This window comes from Scyliorhinus torazame, chromosome 25 (genome assembly GCF_047496885.1).
Source record: "Scyliorhinus torazame isolate Kashiwa2021f chromosome 25, sScyTor2.1, whole genome shotgun sequence".
NCBI classification, from domain to species: Eukaryota; Metazoa; Chordata; class Chondrichthyes; order Carcharhiniformes; family Scyliorhinidae; genus Scyliorhinus; species Scyliorhinus torazame.
The window spans coordinates 41,428,518-41,454,452 of record NC_092731.1 but is presented as its reverse complement, the minus strand read 5'-3'; the positions used below and the strand labels follow the sequence as shown (position 1 = coordinate 41,454,452).

The 25,935-nt window shown below is 47.4% G+C and overlaps 1 protein-coding gene across 3 annotated transcripts in view; it reads right to left on the bottom strand.

Annotated features, from left to right (window-relative positions):
* The window catches only part of LOC140402499 (uromodulin-like), a 61,001-nt gene extending 35,396 nt beyond the window's left edge, over nt 1-25,605 (bottom strand). For 2 of the 3 annotated variants that reach the window (XM_072490341.1, XM_072490343.1), the window contains exons 1-3: nt 25,536-25,602; nt 17,012-17,061; nt 8,439-8,583 (exon numbers count right to left, since the gene is read on the bottom strand). In XM_072490341.1, coding sequence (XP_072346442.1) covers nt 8,439-8,583; nt 17,012-17,045 — 179 coding nt within the window. In that variant the 5' untranslated portion in view covers nt 17,046-17,061; nt 25,536-25,602. Of the gene's footprint in view, nt 1-8,438; nt 8,584-17,011; nt 17,062-25,535 lie in introns of all 3 variants that reach the window. The other variant, XM_072490342.1, reaches the window with a different exon arrangement.
* Between the last annotated feature and the right edge of the window lie 330 nt (nt 25,606-25,935).

Genomic DNA, 25,935 nt, shown 5'->3' with positions numbered 1-25,935 from the left:
GCACACAGGCATAAATTAGGTATCCCTCTAATTTAGGTACAGTCTGGCACATTCAGGATAGTTCCTCAAACACTAGAGACCTAAAGCTGATCCAATTGTTTTTTAAATCTTCCAAAGTAAATGACTTATGAAGAAGGATCCCACAATGATACATGGATATTCAGAAAGCTAATTAAGAAGTCCCAATAGAGAAGGAATCTCCTCTCAAAGAATTCAATCGCAAATTGAACAGGCTACAGGCATCTAAAAACTTAACTGGAGCTTGACTGGCAATTTGCTTGGCTGAACAATGGAACGCCCAGCTAAGCAGCAGCTTTTAAAAACTATGGGGGCGGCAAGAGTTGACCAAAGGTGCAGAGACATGTCGCCAGCCCCCATGACACAAAGTCCCACTGGTGACGCGGAATGTTGCAGGTCCTTTGCATCAAAAGGAAAGCAGGCTCCTCGGGGCAAAAGCTTTGCACATGCTCTGTTACCAAAGCTAGCAATGAGGGAAATAGTCAACCGGGCAAAACAATCGTGCCCCCTGCAGCTGGCCCATAGGATCAAAGCAGGAGCTGTTAATCCATTTACATTTTTAGTGACCCAAAGCTAATCCCACTTCTCCAATAAACATTCAAATTCCTTTATTTCAATCGTTATTCACTCATTCCCCTAAAATTGCAATGGCCCCTGCTCCACTACTTGGTAGCAAAACATTTTCTGTTCCAAGAACCTTGCATGAAGAAATAGCTCCTGACCTCTTTTGAATTGATGACTGTCTAACCAGCTCCCTAGAGTAGAGAGCCTCTCCATTTATCCTATCAAAACTCTAACTACATAGGGCAGCACAATGGCTGTGATTAGCATTGCTGCCTTACGGCACCGAGATCCCAGGTTCGATCCCAGCTCCGGGTCACTGTCAGTGTGGAGCCCGCACACGACATGGTGTCTCGCTAATGCCCCTTCTACAGGAGTTTGTGCCACCAGGGCTTGGAGAGCATGCAGTGCCGGTGGCGTTGGAAATCACAGCCATCCTTACCTATTATGCCACTTGCACCGTCCAGTGCTCCAGGTGTGATTTTTGCAGCATCTCACAAGTTTCCGCACACAGTGCATGCAGGAGATGATGGTCACATCTTCCCGAGGAAACCCAACTACCTGCATTTCAACCAGGACCAGGCAAGAGCTGTTGGATTTGCCCAGATTTCTGGCTTGCCACAGATGCAGGATGCCATCGACTGCATTGATGTAGCAGATCCCCATGCATCAAAAATGCAGTTTGGGAATCACCAGGACTTTCACTCCCTCAATGTTCCGCTCGTCTGCCACCACACCAAGTGAATCCTCCAGGCGTGTGTCTGTTCCCTGGGAGTCTGCACGAATCAGACATCCGCAGCCACTCTTCCATCTCTGGCATGTTTGAGGGTCCACAGTGGCTACAGGACTGGCTCCTCTGAGACAGGGGATACCCACTGAGGGCGTGGCTGATGGTGTCAGTGCGGAGGTCACAGAGTGCAGCAGAGATCAGATGCAACGATACTTATGTGAGAACTCACACTTTGGTGGAGCAGACCAGAGGGATGCTGAAGGTGAGGTTGTGGAGCCTGGACTGGTCTGGTGAAGGACTGCAGTACAGTCTGCAGAGGGCGCTGCTCACCTGATCATACTCTGCACACCCTGGCACCCCAAAGGAGCGAGGAACTGCCTGAGGAGGAGACAGAGGAGCAGCACATTTCCTCGGATGAGGAAGATGGTGTGGTGGACGAAGAAAAGGAGGTCCTGGAAGGTGAGGTGGTCAGCCATGAAGTCGATGGCCAGATGGGGCAGAGAAGTTTGGGACGCACTCATAGCCGCCGATTGATGGATGGTGATGAGATGAACTACTGGGTACATCCCACCACCCTCACCTCCCCTCCAGGAGCATTGCTCTCTGTCTGACAGTGAAGCTCGTGTTATGGAGAGGAAACGAGCCCATAGACACGACATTCCAAGAGGATGATGATGATTGGCAGTGGGGACAGTGCAGATACCTTCAAAGACTCCTGATTGGCTAATGGCTGCTCTCTCACTCTCAATGACCAATGGTCCTTTTCTGGCGTTCTCGTGTGAAGGGTTTCACCTCTCCTGATCGAACGTCCTCCGTATTGACCTGTGACCTTGAGGTTCGATGTCACCGGAGGCTGAGGTGAACATTTTTTGGCTGCAAAGAGCAGGGCGCCATTTTCAGAGAGGCCAGATTGACAGTGACAGGGATGTGTGACCGTCGGCCTGAACATTGGGCGAGACGTCCGAGGAACAGGCTTGACTGATGTGTTCAGTCACTGTGAGGGGACATTACCACTGTGCAGGAACCTTGCAGAGAGAATGGAGGAGGCTCTGGACAGAGAACCCAGTCAGTCTGGCTGGCATTACAGGACGACAGGGATTACAAGGAGCCATCGCGAGGGTGCAGTAAGTGAGAGTTGATTTCCAGAGGTGTGTGTTATCTACAATAACCAACACCCATGTCCACGCTGTTCTTGACCTTTCTAACCCTGCTGATATGTCTTGCTGCATCCCCAGGGTCCACAGCGGAGTTGGAGACAGTATGCAGAGATTCCTAAATTGCGTTTCGGTAGACAAATCCCCAGGGCTGGATGGGATCTATCCCAGATTTCTGCAGGAGGCAAGGGAAGAAATAGTTGGGCCTTAACAGACATCTTTGCATCCTCTTTGACCACAGATGAGGCTCCAGAGGACTGGAGAAAAGCCAATGTTACTCCCTTGTCAAAGAAAGGAAGCAGGGATAATCCAGCAAATTATAGGCCGCAGAGCCTGACATCAGTGGTGGGGAGGCTTTTGGAGATGATACCGAGGAGCGGGATATATGCACATTTGGAGGAAAATGAACTAGTTAGTGACAGGCAGCATGGTTTTGTACGGGGAAAGTCATGTCTCACGAATTTGATTGAGTTTTTGAAGAGGTGAAAAAGAAAATTGATGAGGGAAGGGTTGTGAATGCAGCTCGATGAACTTTAGTAAAACAATTGACAAGGCCCCACATGGCAGACTGATACAAAAAATAAACTTCCAAGGGATTTGGAGTGGTCTGGCGAGATGGACACAGAACTGGATTGGCAACAGGAGACAGAGAGTAGCGGTGGAAGGGTGTTTTTTAGAACGAAGATCTGTAGCTAGTGGTGTTCCGCAGGGATCAGTGCTGGGATCGCTGTTGTTTGTAGTACATATAAATGATCTGGATGAAAATGTGGGTGGTCTGATTAGTAAGTTTGCGGATGACGTGAAGATTGGTGGAGTTGCTGAGAGTGCCGAGGATTGTCAGAGGATACAACAGGTTTTAGGTGGATCGGAGACTTGGGCACAGAAATGGCAGATGGAGTTTAATTCAGACAAATGCGAGGTGATGCATTTTGGTGTAAATGGCAGAATCCTTCGGAACATTAACATGCAGAGGGTTCTGGACGTGCCGGTCCACAGTTCAATAAAAGTGGCAACACAGGTGGCCAAGGTGATTGAGAAAGCAGATGACATGCTTGCCTTCGTCAGGCAGAACATTGAGTGCAGGAGTGGGGAAATCATGTTGCAGCTGTGGGAAACCTTGGTTAGGCCGCATTTGGAGTATTGCGTGCAGTTCTGATCACCTCGTTATAAGAAGGAAGCGGAAGCTTTGGAGAGAGTGCAAAGAAGATTCACCAGGGTGTTGCCTGGTCTCGAGGGTGTTGGCTATGGGGAGAGTTTGAATAAACTGGGATTGTTTTCACTGGAAAGACGGACGCTGAGGGGAGACACCACGGAGTGTGTTAGAGGTCTACAAGATTACGAGAGGCACAGACAGAGTGGGAGTGTCAATTACAAGGGGGCACAGTTTCAAGGTGAGAGGGGGAAAGTTTAAGGGAGATGTGCGGGGTAAGGTTTCCACACAGACAGTGGTGGGTGGCTGGAACGCGCTGCCAGAGGATGTGGGGAAGCAGCACATTAGCAACATTTAAGAGGCATCTGGATGGGTCCATGAATAGGGAGGAAATCGAGGGATCCGGACCGAGTAAGGGCAGAACGTTTATTTTTTAAGTTAGGGCATCAGGATCAGCAAAGGCTCGGAGGGCCGAAGGGACCGTTCCTGTGCTATACTTTTCTTGGTTCTTAGTACCATGCCCTGTTGTCTGTGATGAGGTTGAGGGACCTCCACGAGAGGGCCAGGACTTGCTGCCACCAGCCTGTTTTCGCGATCCTGCTGTGTGACAATGCCATCCTCATCGGCCTCTGGATCTGGAGCTGAAGGGGATCACAGCAAGAGGGAATTCGGATGGGCGGGACACTCCCAGAGTCACCTGGGTGGAAGGGCCTGGGCTGTGCACAAGCTGATCCTCCACCTTGTGGGGGCCCGACAGCCCCTGGCTACCTCCTTGTGACAGGGGAGCAGTTGGAATGAACTCAACGATCCGCGCTGTCCTCGAGCATCGACACTCGTGGATCCCAAAACATTCATGCACAACGGCATGCTTCACCACGGAGTGTGTGTCCCTCACCACGGAGTGTGTGTCCCTCACCATGGAGTGTGCGTCCTTCACCACTGAGTGTGTGTCCTTCACCACTGAGTGTGTGTCCTTCGCCACCGAGTGTGCGTCCTTCGCCACGGAGTGTGTGTCCTTCGCCACCGAGTGTGCGTCCTTCACCACCGAGTGTGCGTCCTTCACCACCGAGTGTGTGTCCTTCACCACGGAGTGTGTGTCCCTCACCACGAAGTGTGTGTCCCTCACCACAGTGTGTGCGTCCCTCACCACGGAGTGAGTGTCCCTCACCACGGAGTGTGTGTCCTTCACCAGAGTGTGCGTCCCTCACCACGGAGTGTGTGTCCTTCACCACGGAGTGAGTGTCCCTCACCACAGTGTGTGTGTCCCTCACCACGGAGTGTGTGTCCTTCACCAGTGTGTGTGTCCCTCACCACGGAGTGTGTGTCCCTCACCACGGAGTGTGTGTCCCTCGCCACGGAGTGTGTGTCCTTCACCACGGAGTGTGTGTCCTTCACCACGGAGTGTGTGTCCTTCACCGTGGAATGTGTGTCCTTCACCGTGGAATGTGTGTCCCTCACCACGGAGTGTGTGTCCCTCACCACGGAGTGTGTGTGTCCCTCACCACGGAGTGTGTGTCCCTCACCATGGAATGTGTGTCCCTCACCACGGAGTGTGTGTCCCTCACCATGGAATGTGTGTCCCTCACCACGGAGTGTGTGTCCCTCACCACGGAGTGTGTGTCCTTCACCACGGAGTGTGTGTCCTTCACCACGGAGTGTGTGTCCTTCACCGTGGAATGTGTGTCCCTCACCACGGAGTGTGTGTGTCCCTCACCACGGAGTGTGTGTCCCTCACCATGGACTGTGTCCCTCACCATGGAACGTGTGTCCCTCACCACGGAGTGTGTGTGTCTCACCACAGAGAGTGCGTGTCCCTCACCACGGAGTGTGTGTCCCTCACCACGGAGTGTGTGTCCCTCACCATGGAATGTGTGTCCCTCACCACGGAGAGTGTGTCCCTCACCACGGAGAGTGTGTCCCTCACCACGGAGTGTGTGTCCCTCACCACGGAGTGTGTGTCCCTCACCATGGAATGTGTGTCCCTCACCATGGAATGTGTGTCCCTCACCACGGAGTGTGTGTCCCTCACCACGGAGTGTGTGTGTCCCTCACCACGGAGTGTGTGTCCCTCACCATGGAATGTGTGTCCCTCACCACGGAGTGTGTGTCCCTCACCACGGAGTGTGTGTCCCTCACCACGGAGTGTGTGTCCTTCACCACGGAGTGTGTGTCCCTCACCACGGAGTGTGTGTGTCCCTCACCACGGAGTGTGTGTCCCTCACCACGGAGAGTGTGTCCCTCACCACAGAGTGTGTGTGTCTCACCACGGAGAGTGCGTCCCTCACCACGGAGTGTGTGTCCTTCACCACGGATTGTGTGTCCTTCACCACTGAGTGTGTCCCTCACCACGGAGTGTGTGTGTCCCTCACCATGGAACGTGTGTCCCTCACCACGGAGTGTGTGTCCCTCACCATGGAATGTGTGTCCCTCACCACGGAGTGTGTGTCCCTCACCACGGAGTGTGTGTCCCTCACCACGGAGTGTGTGTCCTTCACCACGGAGTGTGTGTCCTTCACCACGGAGTGTGTGTCCTTCACCACGGAGTGTGTGTCCCTCATCACGGAGTGTGTGTCCTTCACCACGGAGTGTGTGGCCCTCACCACGGAGTGTGCGCTCCTGTATTGACAGGCAGAGAGATCTGGGCGCCCATGTCCACCGATCACTGAAAGTGGCAACACATGTGGTTAGGGGGGTCAAGAAGGCTTACGGCATGCTGGCCATCATCGGTCCGGACATTGAATATAGAACATAGAACATTACAGCGCAGTACAGGCCCTTCGGCCCTCGATGTTGCGCCGAGCTGTGAACCCACTCTAAAGCCCATCTACACTATTCCCTTATCATCCATATGTCGATCCAATGACCATTTGAATGCCCTTAGTGTTCGCGAGGCCACTACTGTTGCAGGCAGGGCATTCCACACCCTTACTACTCTCTGAGTAAAGAACCTACCTCTGACATCTGTCCCATATCTATCTCCCCTCAATTTAAAGCTATGTCCCCTCGTGCTAGACATCACCATCTGAGGAAAAAGGCTCTCATTGTCCATCCTATCTAATCCTCTGATCATCTTGTATGTCTCAGTTAAGTCATCTCTTAACCTTCTTCTCTCTAACGAAAACAGCCTCAAGTCCCTCAGCCTTCCCTCATAAGATCTTCCCTCCATACCAGGCAACATTCTGGTAAATCTCCTCTGCACCCTTTCCAATGCTTCCACATCCTTCCTATAATGTGGCGACCAGAATTGTACGCAATACTCCAAATGCGGCCGCACCAGAGTTTTGTACAGCTGCAACATGACCTCATGGCTCCAAAACGCAATCCCTCTACCAATAAAAGCTAACACACTGTACGCCTTCTTCACAACCCTCTCAACCTGGGTGGCAACTTTCAGGGATCTATGTGCATGGACACCGAGATCTCTCTGCTCATCCACACTACCAAGAATCTTACCATTAGCCTCTGTCTTCCTGTTATTCCTTCCAAAATGAATCACCTCACACTTTTCTGCATTAAACTCCATTTGCCACCTCTCAGCCCAGCTCTGCAGCTTATCTATGTCCCTCTGTAACTTCTAGCATCCTTCCGCACTGTCTACAACTCCACCGACTTTAGTGTCATCTGCAAATTTACTCACCCATCCTTCTACGCCCTCCTCCAGGTCATTTATAAAAATGACAAACAGCAGTGGCCCCAAAACAGATCCTTGTGGTACACCTCGAGTAACTGGACTCCAGACTGAACATTTCCCATCAACCACCACCCTTTGTCTTCTTCCAGCTAGCTCTGCTAATATGAAAATTAGCAAGTCATGTTCCAACTGTGCAGGACCTTAGTAAGGCCTCATTTGGGATATTGTGTACAATTCTGGTCGCCACACTACCAGAAGGATGTGGATGCTTTGGAGAGGGTGCAGAAGTGGTTTGCTAGGATGTTGCCTGGTGTGGAGGGTGTTAGCTATGAGGAGAGGTTAGATAAACTCGGTTTTTCTTTACTGGAACAATGGAGGTTGAGAGGCGACCTGATAGAGGTCTGCAAGATTATGAGTGGATAGTCAGATGCTCTTTCCCAGGGTAGGCGCGTCAAGTACTAGGGGACATGGGTTTAAAGTTTGTGGGAAAAGTTTAGAACAGATGTGCGAGGTACGTTTTTTACACAGAGGGTAGTAAATATATGAAACGCGCGGCCTGGGGAGGTGGTGGGAGCAGGTACGATAGCGGCATTTAAGGAGCATCTACACAATTATATAAAGAGGGTGGCAATGGAAGGATACGAACTCCGTAAGTGCAGGTGGTTTTAGTTTTGCCAGGTACCATGGTCGAGGCAGGCTTGGAGGGCAGAAGGGCCTGTTCCTGTGCTGTATTGTTCTTTGAGATGCAGATGTGTGTGGGAGAGGGAGTGGTGCTGGCAGTGAGTGAGCTCCCTGTGAGTGTGCGAGTGATGGGAGGAGTGACGTATACTGGCAGAACGCAAATGGTCACTCACCCTTTTCCGACACTAGGTGCCTGTCCTCCTCTGCAGGCTATTGGCACTGAGCAGAGCTGTCACCGCTTCCTCTGGTGGGTCAGTGCCACGGCTCGGTCGTCTGCTCCCTGGGAGCAGGTACAGGCCCTCACGCTACAACTCCACTGCATCTGGGAAAGATCCGCCCTCTATCTCTGTTCAATTTCCCTGGGAATCTCCCATTATTCCCCATGTTTCACTCTGTAGAAGCCACATCTTCCCTTTCCCAGTATTCCCTCCCTGCCCCATTGCTCTGAATAACGATCCCACTTTCTCTGCAGTTCCTCTGATGAGTTTAATCTTGTTTTCCCCTGGATCTTACCTGTTGAATCTGTACCATCCCGCGACAAGATTTCTGTCACATTGCCAATCAGCGGAACAGTTTTGATTCAAACACTTTACGCTCCTCCATGGCTGGTCCAGAACTTCATGATTCACGCACGGGTCAACAGATATGGAGACGGCAGCTGAATGACAGTAAGATGTTTATTGTTAAAATAAAGATGAGGAAATATTACACACTGGCTCATCTGCATTGCAACAACCTTAGTTTCAACCACTGTCTGCTATCAATCCCTGAACTGGAAGCTGGAATCTCTGCTCCTTCTCCAAGCCAGTTTACTCCTCATCTCCCAGCTCCGTCTCTGGGGATCTGTGACCCTGGGGATGGAGCATGTAGAACCCAACACTGTATCTGCAGCTCAACACAAACTGTGGACATCGCAGGTGTTGAGATACCAGACAAGACACCCAAACAATTTTCAGCGTGTAAAACTGTGAGGAAAGGACACTTCACCCCAGGAGTGGTCACTCTGACCAATACATAGAACATAGAACATTACAGCGCAGTACAGGCCCTTCGGCCCTCGATGTTGCGCCGAGCTGTGAAACCACTCTAAAGCCCATCTATTCCCTTATCGTCCATATGTCTATCCAATGACCATTTGAATGCCCTTAGTGTTGGCGAGTCCACTACTGTAGCAGGCAGGGCATTCCACACCCTTACTACTCTCTGAGTAAAGAACCTACCTCTGACATCTGTCCTGTATCTATCTCCCCTCAATTTAAAGCTATGTCCCCTCGTGCTAGACATCACCATCCGAGGAAAAAGGCTCTCACTGTCCACCCTATCCAATCCTCTGATCATCTTGTATGCCTCAATTAAGTCAATAGGTATCTTTTATGTTAAAAAAAGTTGAATTAAAACACAGAATTCACCACATTAACATCAAAGATATAACTTTACATCCATCTGTTAAACTGTTCTTCAACAAAAGGAAAAACTTTAACTTACTATCTATACCTGCTACTAACTCCAATTCAACAACCCAATACAGATCAAATGCCACTTATGAATTAAGTTAATGAAGCAGGTTTACTTGCTTATCTGTGTGGAGACATTGAGAGAGATGCTTTCAAGGACAGATCCAGTAAACGTCTGCTCAACCTAACAGCATTTGGCAAAACTGCAGTTCAACTTAAAATCCTACAACAGACTACAAAACTACAGGCATACCTGGCTCCTCCTATTCATTCCATCACTTCTATCCCACTCAGTTCCATGACCTGCTTAGCCAAGAAAAAATGCACTCCCTCATAAATTATCTACAATCCAGGGAATCTCCATGAATCACAATATTATTCCATTAGCCCTTCAACTGTATCCAAGTAAGTGATTGGAATTAATGAATACCTCACCTTTTACGTCGCTTTAATTACAGACTTAATAGACATGTTGCCTGTATGTATATTTGCAGAGTTTTTAATAACATTACTGAAACAGGATATAACATATAATATATAACAATTTCTACATTCATCACACAGAGGGCAAAGTTTCCCACCAACAGAATGTTAGCATCAAAAGGGAAGCTGTTAGCTTTTAAAGATAAATTGGAACTCCCAGTAATTCACTAAAAGAATCACATTGAAAACCAAAGTTTTACTGTACAAGAGTCAAGTAATGCAAATGCTACTAAGGTATTTTGCAATCATTGGCAATAGCCCACACTGCTGGTTGAATCCAGAGAGGGAACAATACCATTATAGAAAGTCAGAAAGTTAAAACAATTTCCAAATATTTCTCACACTCGAGCATTCATGCTAAGTAAGAGGTACCTGTGAATCAATATTCATGCAAATGTTATCAGACAAGCCTTCATACTCAATAAATGACTGGTGTGACCAAAGCAGATTCCACGGATTTCTCAACAACCCACTTAGACATTAGTCACACTGACAGTAAATCAGTCTCACGGAAACATATTGTATTTAAGTCTCTTCCCCGTATCCTTTCTCCAACTTGGAGCTTGAATTTCTGTTCCTCTTCTTCGGACTTCTCCCTGCCCCCCTTCCTTGATCTCTCCCTGGGTCACTTGCTGTCTGTGGCGCCCAGTAGTTTGTCACCTGATGACATTTTACACCATTGGTCTTCTCCTCAAACCGGAGAATGAACTGCTCACATCCTGTGTCCTTGCGGATATTTCAAGGTTTGGTGAGACTTGGCGTTCCCGATCTCCGTGCTAAAGATTGAGGTGAGTTGGGTTCTTTGACACGTCGCACTTTGTATTTTTAAACACTCATTCTGTCAGCCTGAAAATTGCAACAACACAATCCTTGTTCCACTGAATATCTCACCCAAGGTTCTCCAATCCTTTCCAGGATCCTGACCTCCATTCTCCTGGGATTCTCCCGATATTCCCCATGTTATACTCAGTAAAGTCCACATCCTCCCTTTCCCTGTATTCAATCCCTGCCCCATTGTTCTGACTAATGTTCCGGATTGAACACATCATTGAGAAATCCACTCGGATTCTCCTCAGTCAGAGCGGATCTCATTGAAACCAACAGATTCTGAGGGGGTTGGATTGGGTGAGCACCAGGAGGATGTTTCCACTGGTGAGGGAGACTCGAACAAGGAGCACAATTTGAAACTGAGCCATGTTCATTTGAAGATGGGGAGGAGGAGACATTGTTTTTCTCACAGTGTGGTTAGTCTGGGAGATTATTTCTGCAGGAAGTGCTGAGATTGGCTCATTGCATTTACTCAAAGTTAGGGAGAATTTTGAATTAAAAACAGAGAATGCTGGGAAAACTCAGTGGGTCTGGCAGCATCTGTGGGGAGAGAACCAGAGTTTGGCGGCCCATTCAGAGGACAAAAGTTAAATTCCGCTTTTGGGTGAGTTTGGTGTGCGTTTCGTGGCGGCCAGGTTGGTGAGATCACGGTGAGAATCTCAACATCACTGGCTGTCTCGCCGTCTGATTCCCCCGCCCCGCGCCGCAGTGTCTCGCTGCCAACAAGGGGGCGCTATTTTTAGACGCTCCCTCACCACTCACTCCCAGTCAACACACAAGCAGGGCAGCGCACAGACCTACTCCTCGCTCTGGCGATGCTGACCTGACAAGGGTTCTCTCACTGCGGATGAGAGGAGGGCACGCTGGTCCCCAGAGGGGGTGGGAGGACCAGCAGCAGGGTCAGCCTGAGAGGCGGTGGCAAAGGCTGTCAGTGTGGGCAGCATGAGCAGGAGGACCACCATCCAATGTCGAATGAAGATGAACAGCCTCTAACGAGCTGCAAGGGTAAGTGACCACCTCTCTCCTGGCACCAGTTCTGAAACCCCTCCTCCCCAATCCACTGGCTGACACCTCAGACCCTCCCCAAATCCCCACATCGCACCTTCAAGCATGTTCCTCAGAACCCCCTGGCACCGAGCAGCACAACCCCTTTATGTCTCACAGTGTTGCCCACAAATGCCACCAGTTAAAGAACAGCCCCACCCCTCCCCCCGACCAATCAGGTGAGCAGATCATAATTCCCTCTCTTTGTCCCCGCAGAAGCAGATAGCCTGAAGAGAGACAAATAAAGAGCAGCAGTTCTTTCAACGTTGTCCCTCAGGTATACAAGCTGTCAGCACCCCCCCGGCAAACTCTCTGACTGAGGTCATTGTGTAAACTCCCCCGGCCATCTTCAAACTCAAATCCTCTCAGACCACCCGTTATATCCCAATCTCCACTGGCCCTACAATCCATGTCCCTGATCCTCAAACTCCATCCCTCCGCTCCCAATCCATGTCCCTCATCCTCAAACTCCATCCCTCTGCCCACAATCCATGTCCCTGATCCTCAAATTCCATCCCACCGCCCACAATCCATGTCCCTGATCCTCAACCTCCATCCCTCCGCCCACAATCCATGTCCCTCATCCTCAAACTCCATCCCTCCACCCACAATCCATGTCCCTCATCCTCAAACTCCATCCCTCCACCCACAATCCATGTCCCTCATCCTCAAACTCCATCCCTCCGCCCACAATCCATGTCCCTGATCCTCAAATTCCATCCCACCGCCCACAATCCATGTCCCTGATCCTCAACCTCCATCCCTCCGCCCACAATCCATGTCCCTCATCCTCAAACTCCATCCCTCCACCAACAATCCATGTCCCTCATCCTCAAACTCCATCCCTCCACCCACAATCCATGTCCCTCATCCTCAAACTCCATCCCTCCGCCCACAATCCATGTCCCTGATCCTCTAACTCCATCCCTCCGCCCACAATCCATGTTCCTCATCCTCAAACTCCATTCCTCCGCCCATAATCCATGTCCCTGTTCCTCAAACTCCATCACTCCACCCTGTTCCTTCAGCTCCATCACAGTTTAAACTAATGTGGCAGGGGAATGGGAACTGATGCAGGAAGTTGGAAGGTAGTAAAACAGGGACAGAAACAAAAGGCAGTAAGGGGGAAAGTGTAAGGCAGAGAAGCCAGAGTCAAAAATCAAAAAGGGCGACAGTACAAGATACAGTGACTGAGGGGAGCTCAGTGAATAGGACCAGGAATACTAAAAGAAATAAAACGGGAAGTGAAAACATTAATGGTAAGCGACGCAGCAGGTTGTTACATGAAGATATGGGTTCAACGACAAGGAAAATTAGGAGAAAGGTTAAGAGGAAATATAACTTAGGAGAGGTTACTGATCGAGGTGTTAAGATTCAGAACAGAGGTAAAAAAGCCAACATAAGTGTACTTTACCTGAATGCTCGTAGTATTCGGAATAAGGTAAATGAGTTGAGGGCGCAAATCATCGTGAATGACTATGATTTAGTGGCCATTACTGAAACATGGTTAAAGGATGGTCACGACTGGGAGTTAAATATCCAAGGGTATCAGACTATTCGGAAGGACAGAGTGGATGGTAAGGGAGGTGGTGTAGCTCTGTTATTTAAGGATGACATCCGGGCAACAGTAAGGGATGACATCGGTGCTATGGAGGATAAGGTTGAATCCATTTGGGTGGAAATCAGGAATAGTAAGGCGAAAAAGTCACTGATAGGAGTAATCTATAGGCCACCAAATAGTAACATTATGGTGGGGCAGGCAATAAACAAAGAAATAACTGATGCATGTAGAAATGGTACAGCAGATATCATGGGGGATTTTAATCTACATGTCGATTGGTTTAACCAGGTCGGTCAAGGCAACCTTGAGGAGCAGTTTATAGAATGTATCCGCGATAGTTTCCTAGGACACAATGTAATGGAACCGACAAGGGAACAAGCGGTCCTAGATCTGGTCCTGTGTAATGAGACAGGATTGATTCAGGATCTCATAGTTAGGGATCCTCTCGGAAGGTGCGATCACAATATGGTGGAATTTAAAATACAGATGGAGGGTGAGAAGGTAAAATCAAGCACGAGTGTTTTGTGCTTAAATAAAGGAGATTACAATGGGATGAAAGAAGAACTAGCTAAGGTAGACTGGGAGCAAAGACTTTATGGTGAAACAGTTGAGGAACAGTGGAGAACCTTCCAAGTGATTTTTCACAGTGCTCAGCAAAGGTTTATACCAACAAAAAGGAAGGACGGTAAAAAGAGGGAAAATCGACCGTGGATCTCTCAGGAAATAAGGGAGAGTATCAAATTGAAGGAAAAAACATACAAAGTAGCAAAGATCAGTGGGAGACTAGAGGACTGGGAAATCTTTAGGGGGCAACAGAAAGCTACTAAAAAAGCTATAAAGAAGAGTAAGATAGATTATGAGAGTAAACTTGCTCAGAATATAAAAACAGATAGTAAAAGTTTCTACAAATACATAAAACAAAAAAGAGTGGCTAAGGTAAATACTGGTCCTTCAGAGGATGAGAGGGGAGATTTAATAATGGGAGATGAGGAAATGGCTGAGGAACTGAACAGGTTTTTTGGGTCGGTCTTCACAGTGGAAGACACAAATAACATGCCAGTGACTGATGGAAATGAGACTATGACAGGTGAGGACCTTGAGAGGATTGTTATCACCAAGGAGGTAGTGATGGGCAAACTAATAGGGCTAAAGGTCGACAAGTCTCCTGGACCTGATGGAATGCATCCCAGAGTGCTAAAAGAGATGGCTAGGGAAATTGCAAATGCACTAGTGATAATTTACCAAAATTCACTAGACTCTGGGGTGGTCCCGGCGGATTGGAAATTAGCAAACGTGACACCACTGTTTAAAAAAGGAGGTAGGCAGAAAGCGGGTAATTATAGGCCAGTGAGCTTAACTTCGGTAGTAGGGAAGATGCTGGAATCTATCATCAAGGAAGAAATAGCGAGGCATCTGGATGGAAATTGTCCCATTGGGCAGACGCAGCATGGGTTCATAAAGGGCAGGTCGCGCCTAACTAATTTAGTGGAATTTTTAGAGGACATTAACAGTGCGGTAGATAACGGGGAGCCAATGGATGTGGTATATCTGGATTTCCACTAGGTTAATCCCAGAGCTGAAGGGGTTGGATTACGAGGAGAGGTTGAGTAGACTGGGACTGTATTCGTTGGAATTTAGAAGGATGAGGGGGGATCTTATAGAAACATATCTAAATATGAAGGGAATAGACAGGATAGATGCGGGCAGGTTGTTTCCACTGGCGGGTGAAAGCAGAACTAGGGGGCATAGCCTCAAAATAAAGGGAAGTAGATTTAGGACTGAGTTTAGGAGAAACCTCTTCACCCAAAGGGTTGTGAATCTACGAAATTCCTTACCCAGTGAAGCAGTAGCGGCTCCTTCATTAAATGTTTTTAAGAGAAAGATAGATAGTTTTTTGAAGAATAAAGGGAATAAGGGTTATGGTGTTCGGGCCGGGAAGTGGAGCAGAGTCCACAAAAGATCAGCCATGATCTCATTGAATGGTGGAGCAGGCTCGAGGGGCCAGATGGCCTACTCCTGCTCATAGTTCTTATGTTCTGATGTTCACTCCGCTCCCAATCCATGTCCCTGATCCTCAAACTCCATCCCTCCGCCCACAATCCATGTCCCTGATCTTCAAAGTCCATCCCACCGCCTCAATCCATGTCCCTGATCCTCAAACTCCATCCCCCCGCCCACAATCCATGTCCCTCATCCTCAAACTCCATCCCTCCGCCCACAATCCATGTCCCTCATCCTCAAACTCCATCCCTCCACCCACAATCCATGTCCCTCATCCTCAAACTCCATCCCTCCGCCCACAATCCATGTCCCTCTTCCACAAACTCCATCCCTCCGTCCCCAATCCATGTCCCTCATCCTCAAACTCCATCCCTGTGCCCACAATCCATGTCCCTCATCCTCAAACTCCATCCCTCCACCCACAATCCATGTCCCTGATCCTCAAACTCCATCCTTCCGCCCACAATCCATGTCCCTCATCCTCAAACTCCATCCCTCCACCCACAATCCATGTCCCTCATCCTCAAACTCCATCCCTGCGCCCACAATCCATGTCCCTCATCCTCAAACTCCATCCCTCCACCCACAATCCATGTCCCTCATCCTCAAACTCCATCCTTCCGCCCACAATCCATGTCCCTCATTCTCAAACACCATCCCTCCACCCACAATCCATGTCCCTCATCCTCAAACTGCATCCCCCCCGCCCCCAATCCATGTCCCTGATCCTCAAACTCCATCCCTCCACCCACAATCCATGTCCCTGATCCTCAAACTCCATCCCCCCCGCCCCCAATCCATGTCCCTCATCCTCAAACTCCATCCCCCCCGCCCCCAATCCATGTCCCACATCCTCAAACTCCATCCCTCCGCCCACAATCCATGTCCCTCATCCTCAAACTCTGTCCCTCCGCCCACAATCCATGTCCCTCATCCTCAAACTCCATCCCTCCGCCCACAATCCATGTCACTGATCCTCAAACTCCATCCCTCTGCCCACAATCCGTGTCCCTCATCCTCAAACTCCATCCCTCCACCCACAATTAATGTCCCTCATCCTCAAACTCCATCCCTCCGCCCCCATCACAACACCCATTCCCTCCACCCAATCAGTGGAGGCCACAACCTCATCCCAACATTCCAAGCCGGGGAATGTCTTCCCGAGAGCTCTCAGTAACTTCATCTTCCTCTCGTTCCCGAACTCCTTCCTAAATACACACCCTTCAATAAAACCTCTCCAAAAATCACTTTCTCGGATAAAACTGCAGTTCTTTGATCAGATCTTTGATCCGAATATCAGGAGCTGTTGGGGTGAGAGATTCACATTGCACAGAAAGGGCCCTTCAGCCCATCAGGTCTGGGCCGGTCAAAAACAACCAGCTGACTATTCTAATCCCATTTCCCGGCACTTGACCCCTAGCCGTGTCTGCCCGGGGATCACAAGCGCACATCGAAACACTTCTTAAATGTTATGAGGGTCTCTGCCTCCACCTCCCTTTCAGGCAGCGGGGTCCAAACTCCCACCGCACTCTGGGTGAAAAGGTTTCACTCTCATCCCCTCTGAACCTCCTGCCCCTCACCTGAAATCTCTGCCCCATGGTCATTGATCCCTCCACCAAGGGGAAAAAGTCTCTTCCTCTCTACTCCATCTATTTTCCGGGGATGATGCTGAATGATCACAATTGTATTCGGTGTCCTGAATGAAGGTTACTTACTCAGATAGCCCAGAATCAACAATAACGTCTTCATCTCTCTCAGTGATATTCTGTAATTGAAAATGGACAATCCACATTAGAGAAAATTACAGAGATGGGAAAATGATAGAGAATGTGAGTGAGATAGTGGACATTGAGTTTGTTTACCTATAGAGAGTGAAGTCTCTCTCTGGGAGTGGGATAGTAGACGTTGAGTTTGTTTACCTATAGAGAGTGAAGTCTCTCTCTGGGAGTGGGATAGGAAACATTGAGTTTATCTGTCTATAGTGAGTGAAGTCTCTCTCACTGGGAGTGGGATAGTAGACATTGAGTTTATCTATCTATAGTGAGTGAAGTCTCTCTGGGAGTGGGATAGTAGACATTGAGTTTATCTATCTATAGTGAGTGAGGTCTCTCTCTGGGAATGGGATAGTAGGCATTGAGTTTTCTATCTAGAGTGAATGAAGTCTCTTGCTCTGGGAGTGGGATAGTAGACATTGAGTTTATCTATCTATAGTGAGTGAGGTCTCTCTCTGGGAGTGGGATAGGAAACATTGAGTTTATCTGTCTATAGTGAGTGAAGTCTCTCTCACTGGGAGTGGGATAGTAGACATTGAGTTTATCTATCTATAGTGAGTGAAGTCTCTCTGGGAGTGGGATAGTAGACATTGAGTTTATCTATCTATAGTGAGTGAGGTCTCTCTCTGGGAATGGGATAGTAGGCATTGAGTTTTCTATCTAGAGTGAATGAAGTCTCTTGCTCTGGGAGTGGGATAGTAGACATTGAGTTTATCTATCTATAGTGAGTGAGGTCTCTCTCTGGGAGTGGGATAGTAGACATTAAGTTTATTATCTATAGTGAGTGATGTCTCTCTCTGGGAATGGGATAGTAGACATTGAGTTTATCTATCTATAGTCAGTGAAGTCTCTCTCTGGGAGTGGGATAGTCAACATTGAGTTTATCTATCTATACTGAGTGAAGTCTCTCTCTGGGAGTGGGATAGTAGACGTTGAGTTTATCTATCTACAGTGAGTGAAGTCTCTCTCAGGGAGTGGGATAGTAGACATTGAGTTTATCTCTCTATAGTGAGTGAAGTTTCTCTCTGGGAGTGGGATAAGACAAAAGAATATAAGAACTAGGAGCAGGAGTAGGCCATCTGGCCCCTCGAGCCTGCTCCACCATTCAATGAGATCATGGCTGATCTGTTGTGGACTCAGCTCCACTTTCCGGCCCGAACACCATAACCCTTAATCCCTTTATTCTTCAAAAAACTATCTATCTTTATCTTAAAAACATTTAATGAAGGAGCCTCTACTGCTTCACTGGGCAAGGAATTCCATAGATTCACAACCCTTTGGGTGAAGAAGTTCCTCCTAAACTCAGTCCTAAGTCTACTTCCCCTTATTTTGAGGCTATGCCCCCTAGTTCTGCTTTCACCCGCCAGTGGGAACAACCTGCCCGCATCTATCCTATCTATTCCCTTCATAATCTTATATGTTTCTATAAGATCCCCCCTCATCCTTCTAAATTCCAACGAATACAGTCCCAGTCTACTCAACTTCTCCTCGTAATCCAACCCCTTTAGCTCTGGGATTAACCTAGTGAATTTCCTCTGCACACCCTCCAGTGCCAGTACGTCCTTTCTCACGTAAGGAGACCAAAACTGAACACAATACCCCAGGTGTGGCCTCACTAACACCTTATACAATTTCAGCAGAACCTCCCTAGTCTTAAACTCCATCCCTCTAGCAATGAAGGACAAAATTCCATTTGCCTTCTTAATCACCTGTTGCACCTGAAAAGCAACTTTTTGCGACTCATGCACTAGCACACCCAGGTCTCTCTGCACAGCAGCATGTTTTAATATTTTATCATTTAAATAATAATCCCTTTTGCTGTTATTCCTAACAAAATGGATAACCTCACATTTGTCAACATTGTATTTCATCTGCCAGACCCTAGCCCATTCACTTAGCCTATCCAAATCCCTCTGCAGACTTCCAGTATCCTCTGCACGTTTTGCTTTCCCACTCATCTTAGTGTCGTCTGCAAACTTGGACACATTGCCCTTGGTCCCCAACTCCAAATCATCGATGTAAATTGTGAACAGTTGTGGGCCCAACACTGATCCCCGAGGGACACCACTAGCTACTGATTGCCAACCAGAGAAACACCCATTAATCCCCACTCTTTGCTTTCTATTAATTAACCATTCCTCTATCCATGCTCCTACTTTCCCCTTAATGCCATGCATCTTTATCTTATGCAACAACCTTTTGTGTGGCACCTTGTCAAAGGCTTTCTGGAAATCCAGATATACCACATCCATTGGCTCCCCGTTATCTACCGCACTGTTAATGTCCTCAAAAAATTCCACTAAATTAGTTAGGCACGACCTGCCCTTTATGAACCCATGCTGCGTCTGTCCAATGGGACAATTTCCATCCAGATGCCTCGCTATTTCTTCCTTGATGATAGATTCCAGCATCTTCCCTACTACTGAAGTTAAGCTCACTGGCCTATTATTACCCGCTTTCTGTCTTCCTCCTTTTTTAAACAGTGGTGTCACGTTTGCTATTTTCCAATCTGCCGGGACCACCCCAGAGTCTAGTGAATTTTGGTAAATTATCACTCGTGCATTTGCAATTTCCCTAGCCATCTCTTTTAGCACTCTGGGATACACTCCATCAGGTCCAGGAGACTTGTCGACCTTTAGCCCCATTAGTTTGCCCATCACTACCTCCTTGGTGATAACAATCCTCTCAAGGTCCTCACCTGTCATAGCCTCATTTCCATCAGTCACTGGCATGTTATTTGTGTCTTCCACTGTGAAGACCGACCCAAAAAGCCTGTTCAGTTCCTCAGCCATTTCCTCATCTCCCATTATTAAATCTCCCCTCTCATCCTCTAAAGGACCAATATTTACCTTAGCCGCTCTTTTTTGTTTTATGTATTTGTAGAAACATTTACTATCTGTTTTTATATTCTGAGCAAGTTTACTCTCATAATCTATCTTACTCTTCTTTATAGCTTTTTTAGTAGCTTTCTGTTGCCCCTATAGATTTCCCAGTCCTCTAACGTCCCACTAATCTTTGCTACTGTGTATGTTTTTTTCCTTCAATTTGATACTCTCCCTTATTTCCTTAGATATCCACGGTCGATTTTCCCTCTTTTTACCGTCCTTCCTTTTTGTTGGTATAAACCTTTGCTGAGCACTGTGAAAAATCACTTGGAATGTTCTCCACTGTTCCTCAACTGTTTCACCATAAAGTCTTTGCTCCCAGTCTACCTTAGCTAGTTCTTCTCTCATCCCATTGTAATCTCCTTTGTTTCAGCACAAAACACTAGTGCTTGATTTTACCTTCTCATCCTCCATCTGTATTTTAAATTCCACCATATTGTGATCGCTCCTTCCGAGAGGATCCCTAACTATGAGATCCTGAATCAATCCTGTCTCATTACACAGGACCAGATCTAGGACCGCTTGTTTCCTCGTATGTTCCATTACATACTGTTCTAGGAAACTATCGCGGATACATTCTATAAACTCCTCCTCAAGGCTGCCTTGACCGACCTGGTTAAACCAATCAACATGTAGATTAAAATCCCCCATGATAACTGTTGTACCATTTCTACATGCATCAGTTATTTCTTTGTTTATTGCCTGCCCCACCATAATGTTACTATTTGGTGGCCTATAGTTTACTTCTATCAGTGACTTTTTCGCCTTACTATTCCTGATTTCCACCCAAATGGATTCAACCTTATCCTCCATAGCACCGATGTCATCCCTTACTGTTGCCCGGATGTCATCCTTAAATAACAGAGCTACCTCACCATCCACTCTGTCCTTCCAAAAGGTTTGATACCCTCGGATATTTAACACCCAGTCGTGACCATCATTCAACCATATTTCAGTAATGGCCACTAAATCATAGTCAGTAGACATTGAGTTTATCTATCTATAGTGAGTGAAGTCTCTCTCTGGGAGTGGGATAGTAGACATTGAGTTTATCTCTCTATAGTGAGTGAAGTCTCTCTCTCTGGGAGTGGGATACTAAACATTGAGTTTATCTATCTATAGTCAGTGAAGTCTCTCTCTGGGAGTGGGATAGTAGACATTGAGTTTATCTATCTATAGTGAGTGAAGTCTCTCTCTGGGAGTGGGATACTAAACATTGAGTTTATCTATCTATAGTGAGTGAAGTCTCTCTCTGGGAGTGGGATACTAAACATTGAGTTTATCTATGTATAGTGAGTGAAGTCTCTCTCTGGGAGTGGGATAGTAAACATTGAGTTTATCTATCTATAGTGAGTGAAGTCTCTCTCTGGGAGTGGGATACTAAACATTGAGTTTATCTATCTATAGTGAGTGAAGTCTCTCTCTGGGAGTGGGATACTAAACATTGAGTGTATCTGTCTATAGTGAGTGAAGTCTCTCTCACTGGGAGTGGGAAAGTAGACATTGGGGGCTGTTCTCCAAAATGGAGACAAAGTGTTCACGCCTTGTGAAACCCGACGGCGTGAAACGGGCACGGGAATAGCGAGACAGCTGGATGGAAATTGTCCCATTGGGCAGACGCAGCATGGGTTCATAAAGGGCAGGTCGTACCTCGCGAATTTAGTGGAATTTTTTGAGGACATGACCAGTGCGGTCGATGAATTCTTTGAGGAGGTAACTAAGTACATAGATGAAGGTAGAGCAGTTGATGTTGTATACATGGATTTTAGTAAGGTGTTTGATAAGGTTCCCCATGGTCGGCTCATGAAGAAAGTAAGGAGGTGTGGGATAGAGGGAAATTTGGCCAATTGGATAAGTAACTGGCTATCACATAGAAGACAGAGGGTGATGGTGGATGGAAAATTTTCAGACTGGAGACCAGTTACCAGCGGTGTACCACGGGGATCAGTGCTGGGTCCTCACCATTTGTGATTTTTATCAATGACTTGGAGGAGGGAGCTGAAGGGTGGGTCAGTAAATTTGCTGATGACACCAAAATTTGTGGAGTAGTGGATGAGGTGGAGGGCTGTTGTAGGCTGCAAAGAGATATTGATAGGATGCAGATCTGGGCCGAAAATGGCAGATCGCATTTAACCCTGATAAGTGCGAGGTGATTCATTCAAAGTAGAAAACATTTGAATGCGGATTACAGGGTCAATGGCAGGGTTCTGAGCAATGTGGAGGAACAGAGAGATCTTGGGGTTCATGTCCACAGATCTCTGAAGGTTGCCACTCAAGTGGATAGAGCCGTGAAGTAGGAACTTTAGGAACTTTCAAGCGGTTATTGGGTAGGCACATGGAGCACACCAGAATGACAGGGAGTGGGATAGCTTGATCTTGGATTCGGACAATGCTCGGCACAACATCGAGGGCCGAAGGGCCTGTTCTGTGCTGTACTGTTCTATGTTCTATAACGGCGACCCAATGGATGTGGTATATCTGGATTTCCAGAAAACCTTTGACAAGGTGCCACATAAAAGATTGCTGCATAAGATAAAGATGCATGGCATTAAGGGGAAAGTAGTAGCATGGATAGAGGATTGGTTAATGAATAGAAAGCAAAGAGGGGAGATTAATGGGTGTTTCTCTGGTTGGCAATCAGTAGCTAGTGGTGTCCCTCAGGGATCAGTGTTGGGCCCACAATTGTTCACAATTTCCATAAATGATTTGGAGTTGGGGACCAAGGGCAATGTGTCCAAGTTTGCAGATGACACTAAGATAAGTGGTAAAGCAAAAAGTGCAGAGGATACCGGAAGTCTGCAGAGGGATTTGGATAGGTTAAGTGAATGGGCTAGGGTCTGGCAGATGGAATACAATGTTGACCAATGTGAGGTTATCCATTTTTGTAGCAATAACAGCAAAAGGGATTATTATTTAAATGATAAAATATTAGAACATGCTGCTGTGCAAAGAGACCTGGGTGTACTAGTGCATGAGTCGCAAAAAGTTGTTTTACAGGTGCAACAGGTGATTAAGAAGGCGAATGGAATTTTGTCCTTCATTGTTAGAGGGATGGAGTTTCAGACTAGGGAGGTTATGCTCCAATTGGAAAAGGTGTTAATGAGGCCACACCTGGAGTATTGTGTTCAGTTTTGGTCTCCTTACTTGAGAAAGGACGTACTGGCACTGGAGGGTGTGCAGAGGAGATTCACTAGGTTAATCCCAGAGCTGAAGGGGTTGGATTACGAGGAGAGGCTGAGTAGACTGGGACTGTACTCATTGGAATTTAGAAGGATGAGGGGGGATCGTATAGAAACATATAAAATTATGAAGGGAATAGATAGGATAGATGTGGGCAGGTTGTTTCCACTGGCGGGTGAAAGCAAAACTAGGGGGCATAGCCTCCAAATACGGGGAAGTACATAGAACATAGAACATAGAAAATACAGCACAGAACAGGCCCTTCGGCCCACGATGTTGTGCCGAACCTTTGTCCTAGATTAATCATAGATTATCATTGAATTTACAGTGCAGAAGGAGGCCATTCGGCCCTTTGAGTCTGCACCAGCTCTTGGAAAGAGCACCCTACCCAAACTCAACACCTCCACCCAACACCAAGGGCAATTTGGACATTAAGGGCAATTTATCATTAGCCAATTCACCTAACCCGCACATCTTTGGACTGTGGGAGGAAACCGGAGCACCCGGAGGAAACCCACGTAGACACGGGGAGGACGTGCAGACTCCGCACAGACAATGACCCAAGCCGGAATCGAACCTGGGACCATGGATCTGTGAAGCAATTGTGCTATCCACAATGCTACCGTGCTGCCCTTAAGAACAAATAAATCTACACTATATCATTTTCCCATAATCCATGTACCTATCCAACAGCTGCTTGAAGGTCCCTAATGTTTCCGACTCAACTACTTCCACAGGCAGTGCATTCCATGCCCACACTACTCTCTGGGTAAAGAACCTACCTCTGATATCCCTCCTATATCTTCCACCTTTCACCTTAAATTTATGTCCCCTTGTAATGGTGTGTTCCACCTGGGGAAAAAGTCTCTGACTGTCTACTCTATCTATTCCCCTGATCATCTTATAAACCCCTATCAAGTCGCCCCTCATCCTTCTATGCTCTAATGAGAAAAGGCCTAGCACTCTCAACCTTTCCTCGTAAGACCTACTCTCCATTCCAGGCAACATCCTGGTAAATCTTCTTTGCACCTTTTCCAGAGCTTCCACATCCTTCCTAAAATGAGGCGACCAGAACTGTACACAGTACTCCAAATGTGGCCTTACCAAAGTTTTGTACAGCTGCATCATCACCTCACGGCTCTTAAATTCAATCCCTCTGTTAATGAACGCGAGCACACCATAGGCCTTCTTCACAGCTCTATCCACTTGAGTGGCAACTTTCAAAGATGTATGAACATAGACCCCAAGGTCTCTCTGCTCCTCCACAATGCCAAGAACTCTACCGTTAACCCTGTATTCCGCATTCATATTTGTCCTTCCAAAATGGACAACCTCACACTTTTCAGGGTTAAACTCCATCTGTCACTTCTCAGCCCAGCTCTGCATCCTATCTATGTCTCTTTGCAGCCGACAACAGCCCTCCTTACTATCCACAACTCCACCAATCTTCTTATCGTCTGCAAATTTACTGACCCACCCTTCAACCCCCTCATCCAAGTCATTAATGAAAATCACAAACAGCAGAGGACCCAGAACTGATCCCTGCGGTACACCACTGGTAACTGGGATCCAGGCTGAATGTTTGCCATCCACCACCACTCTCTGACTTCTATCGGTTAGCCAGTTCGTTATCCAACTGGCCAAATTTCCCACTATCCCATGCCTCCTTACTTTGTGCAGAAGCCTACCATGGGGAACTTTATCAAATGCCTTACTAAAATCCATGTACACTACATCCACTGCTTTACCTTCATCCACATACTTGTTCCTCAGTGTTGAACAGTCCGTGACAGCCTCTGTCTGTTTATAAGGCAAATGGATTGGACCCGGACAAAGTTCACCCAACAGTGAGGCAGATGGTGCAGACGTGATGGTGCCCCCTGTATGGTATGTTCTGCATTGTGTAGATTTAGGACTGAGTTTAGGAGGAACTTCTTCACCCAAAGGCTTATGAATCTATGGAATTCCTTGCCCAGTGAAGCAGTAGGGGCTCCTTCATTAAATGTTTTAAGATAACAATAGATAGTTTTTTGAAGAAAAAAGGGATTAAGGGTTCTGGTGTTCGGGCAGGAAAGTGGAGCTGAGTCCACAAAAGATCAGCCATGATCTCATTGAATGGCGGAGCAGGCTCGAGGGGCCAGATGGCCTACTCCTGCTCCTAGTTCTTATTATCCTTTGACCCCAACATGTTCATGTTTCTTGGTTCAATCCACAAGCACGCTCCTTCCCTCCCCCACACCAATGATTAAACCATGTTTGGTTTGTGACTTGCTGAGTAAATCCTCCAGATCCATCTCCAGTCTCCTCACAGGCACAGCTCTTAATGAGCTCTGGACCGGAGTTACAAAAACCTGTGCAAATGTTTAAAAACAGTGACAACCTTCTCATCATCTAATTCATACCTGATTGCTTACCGGAGCCTCAGGAGGTGTTGCCGTGTGAGCTGGAGCAGGTTCACTCAGATTGCTTGTTCCTCAGTGTTGAACAGTCCGTGACAGCCTCTGTCTGTTTATAAGGCAAATGGATTGGACCCGGACAAAGTTCACCCAACAGTGAGGCAGATGGTGCAGACGTGATGGTGCCCCCTGTATGGTGTGTTCTGCATTGTGTAATTCGATCTAATCTCAGTCACTCCCAATCCCGGATTCTGACAGCGTGGAGATTCCCAGTTTCACAACAACATTCACACCCAGTTTAATCATCCCGACCGAGCAGATGGCAACCACAAATCGAAAGCTGATGGAGACCAGTTTCCAATTGCCAGCTGTTGTTGTTTATGAGTTGATGTGGATTGGGGGATAA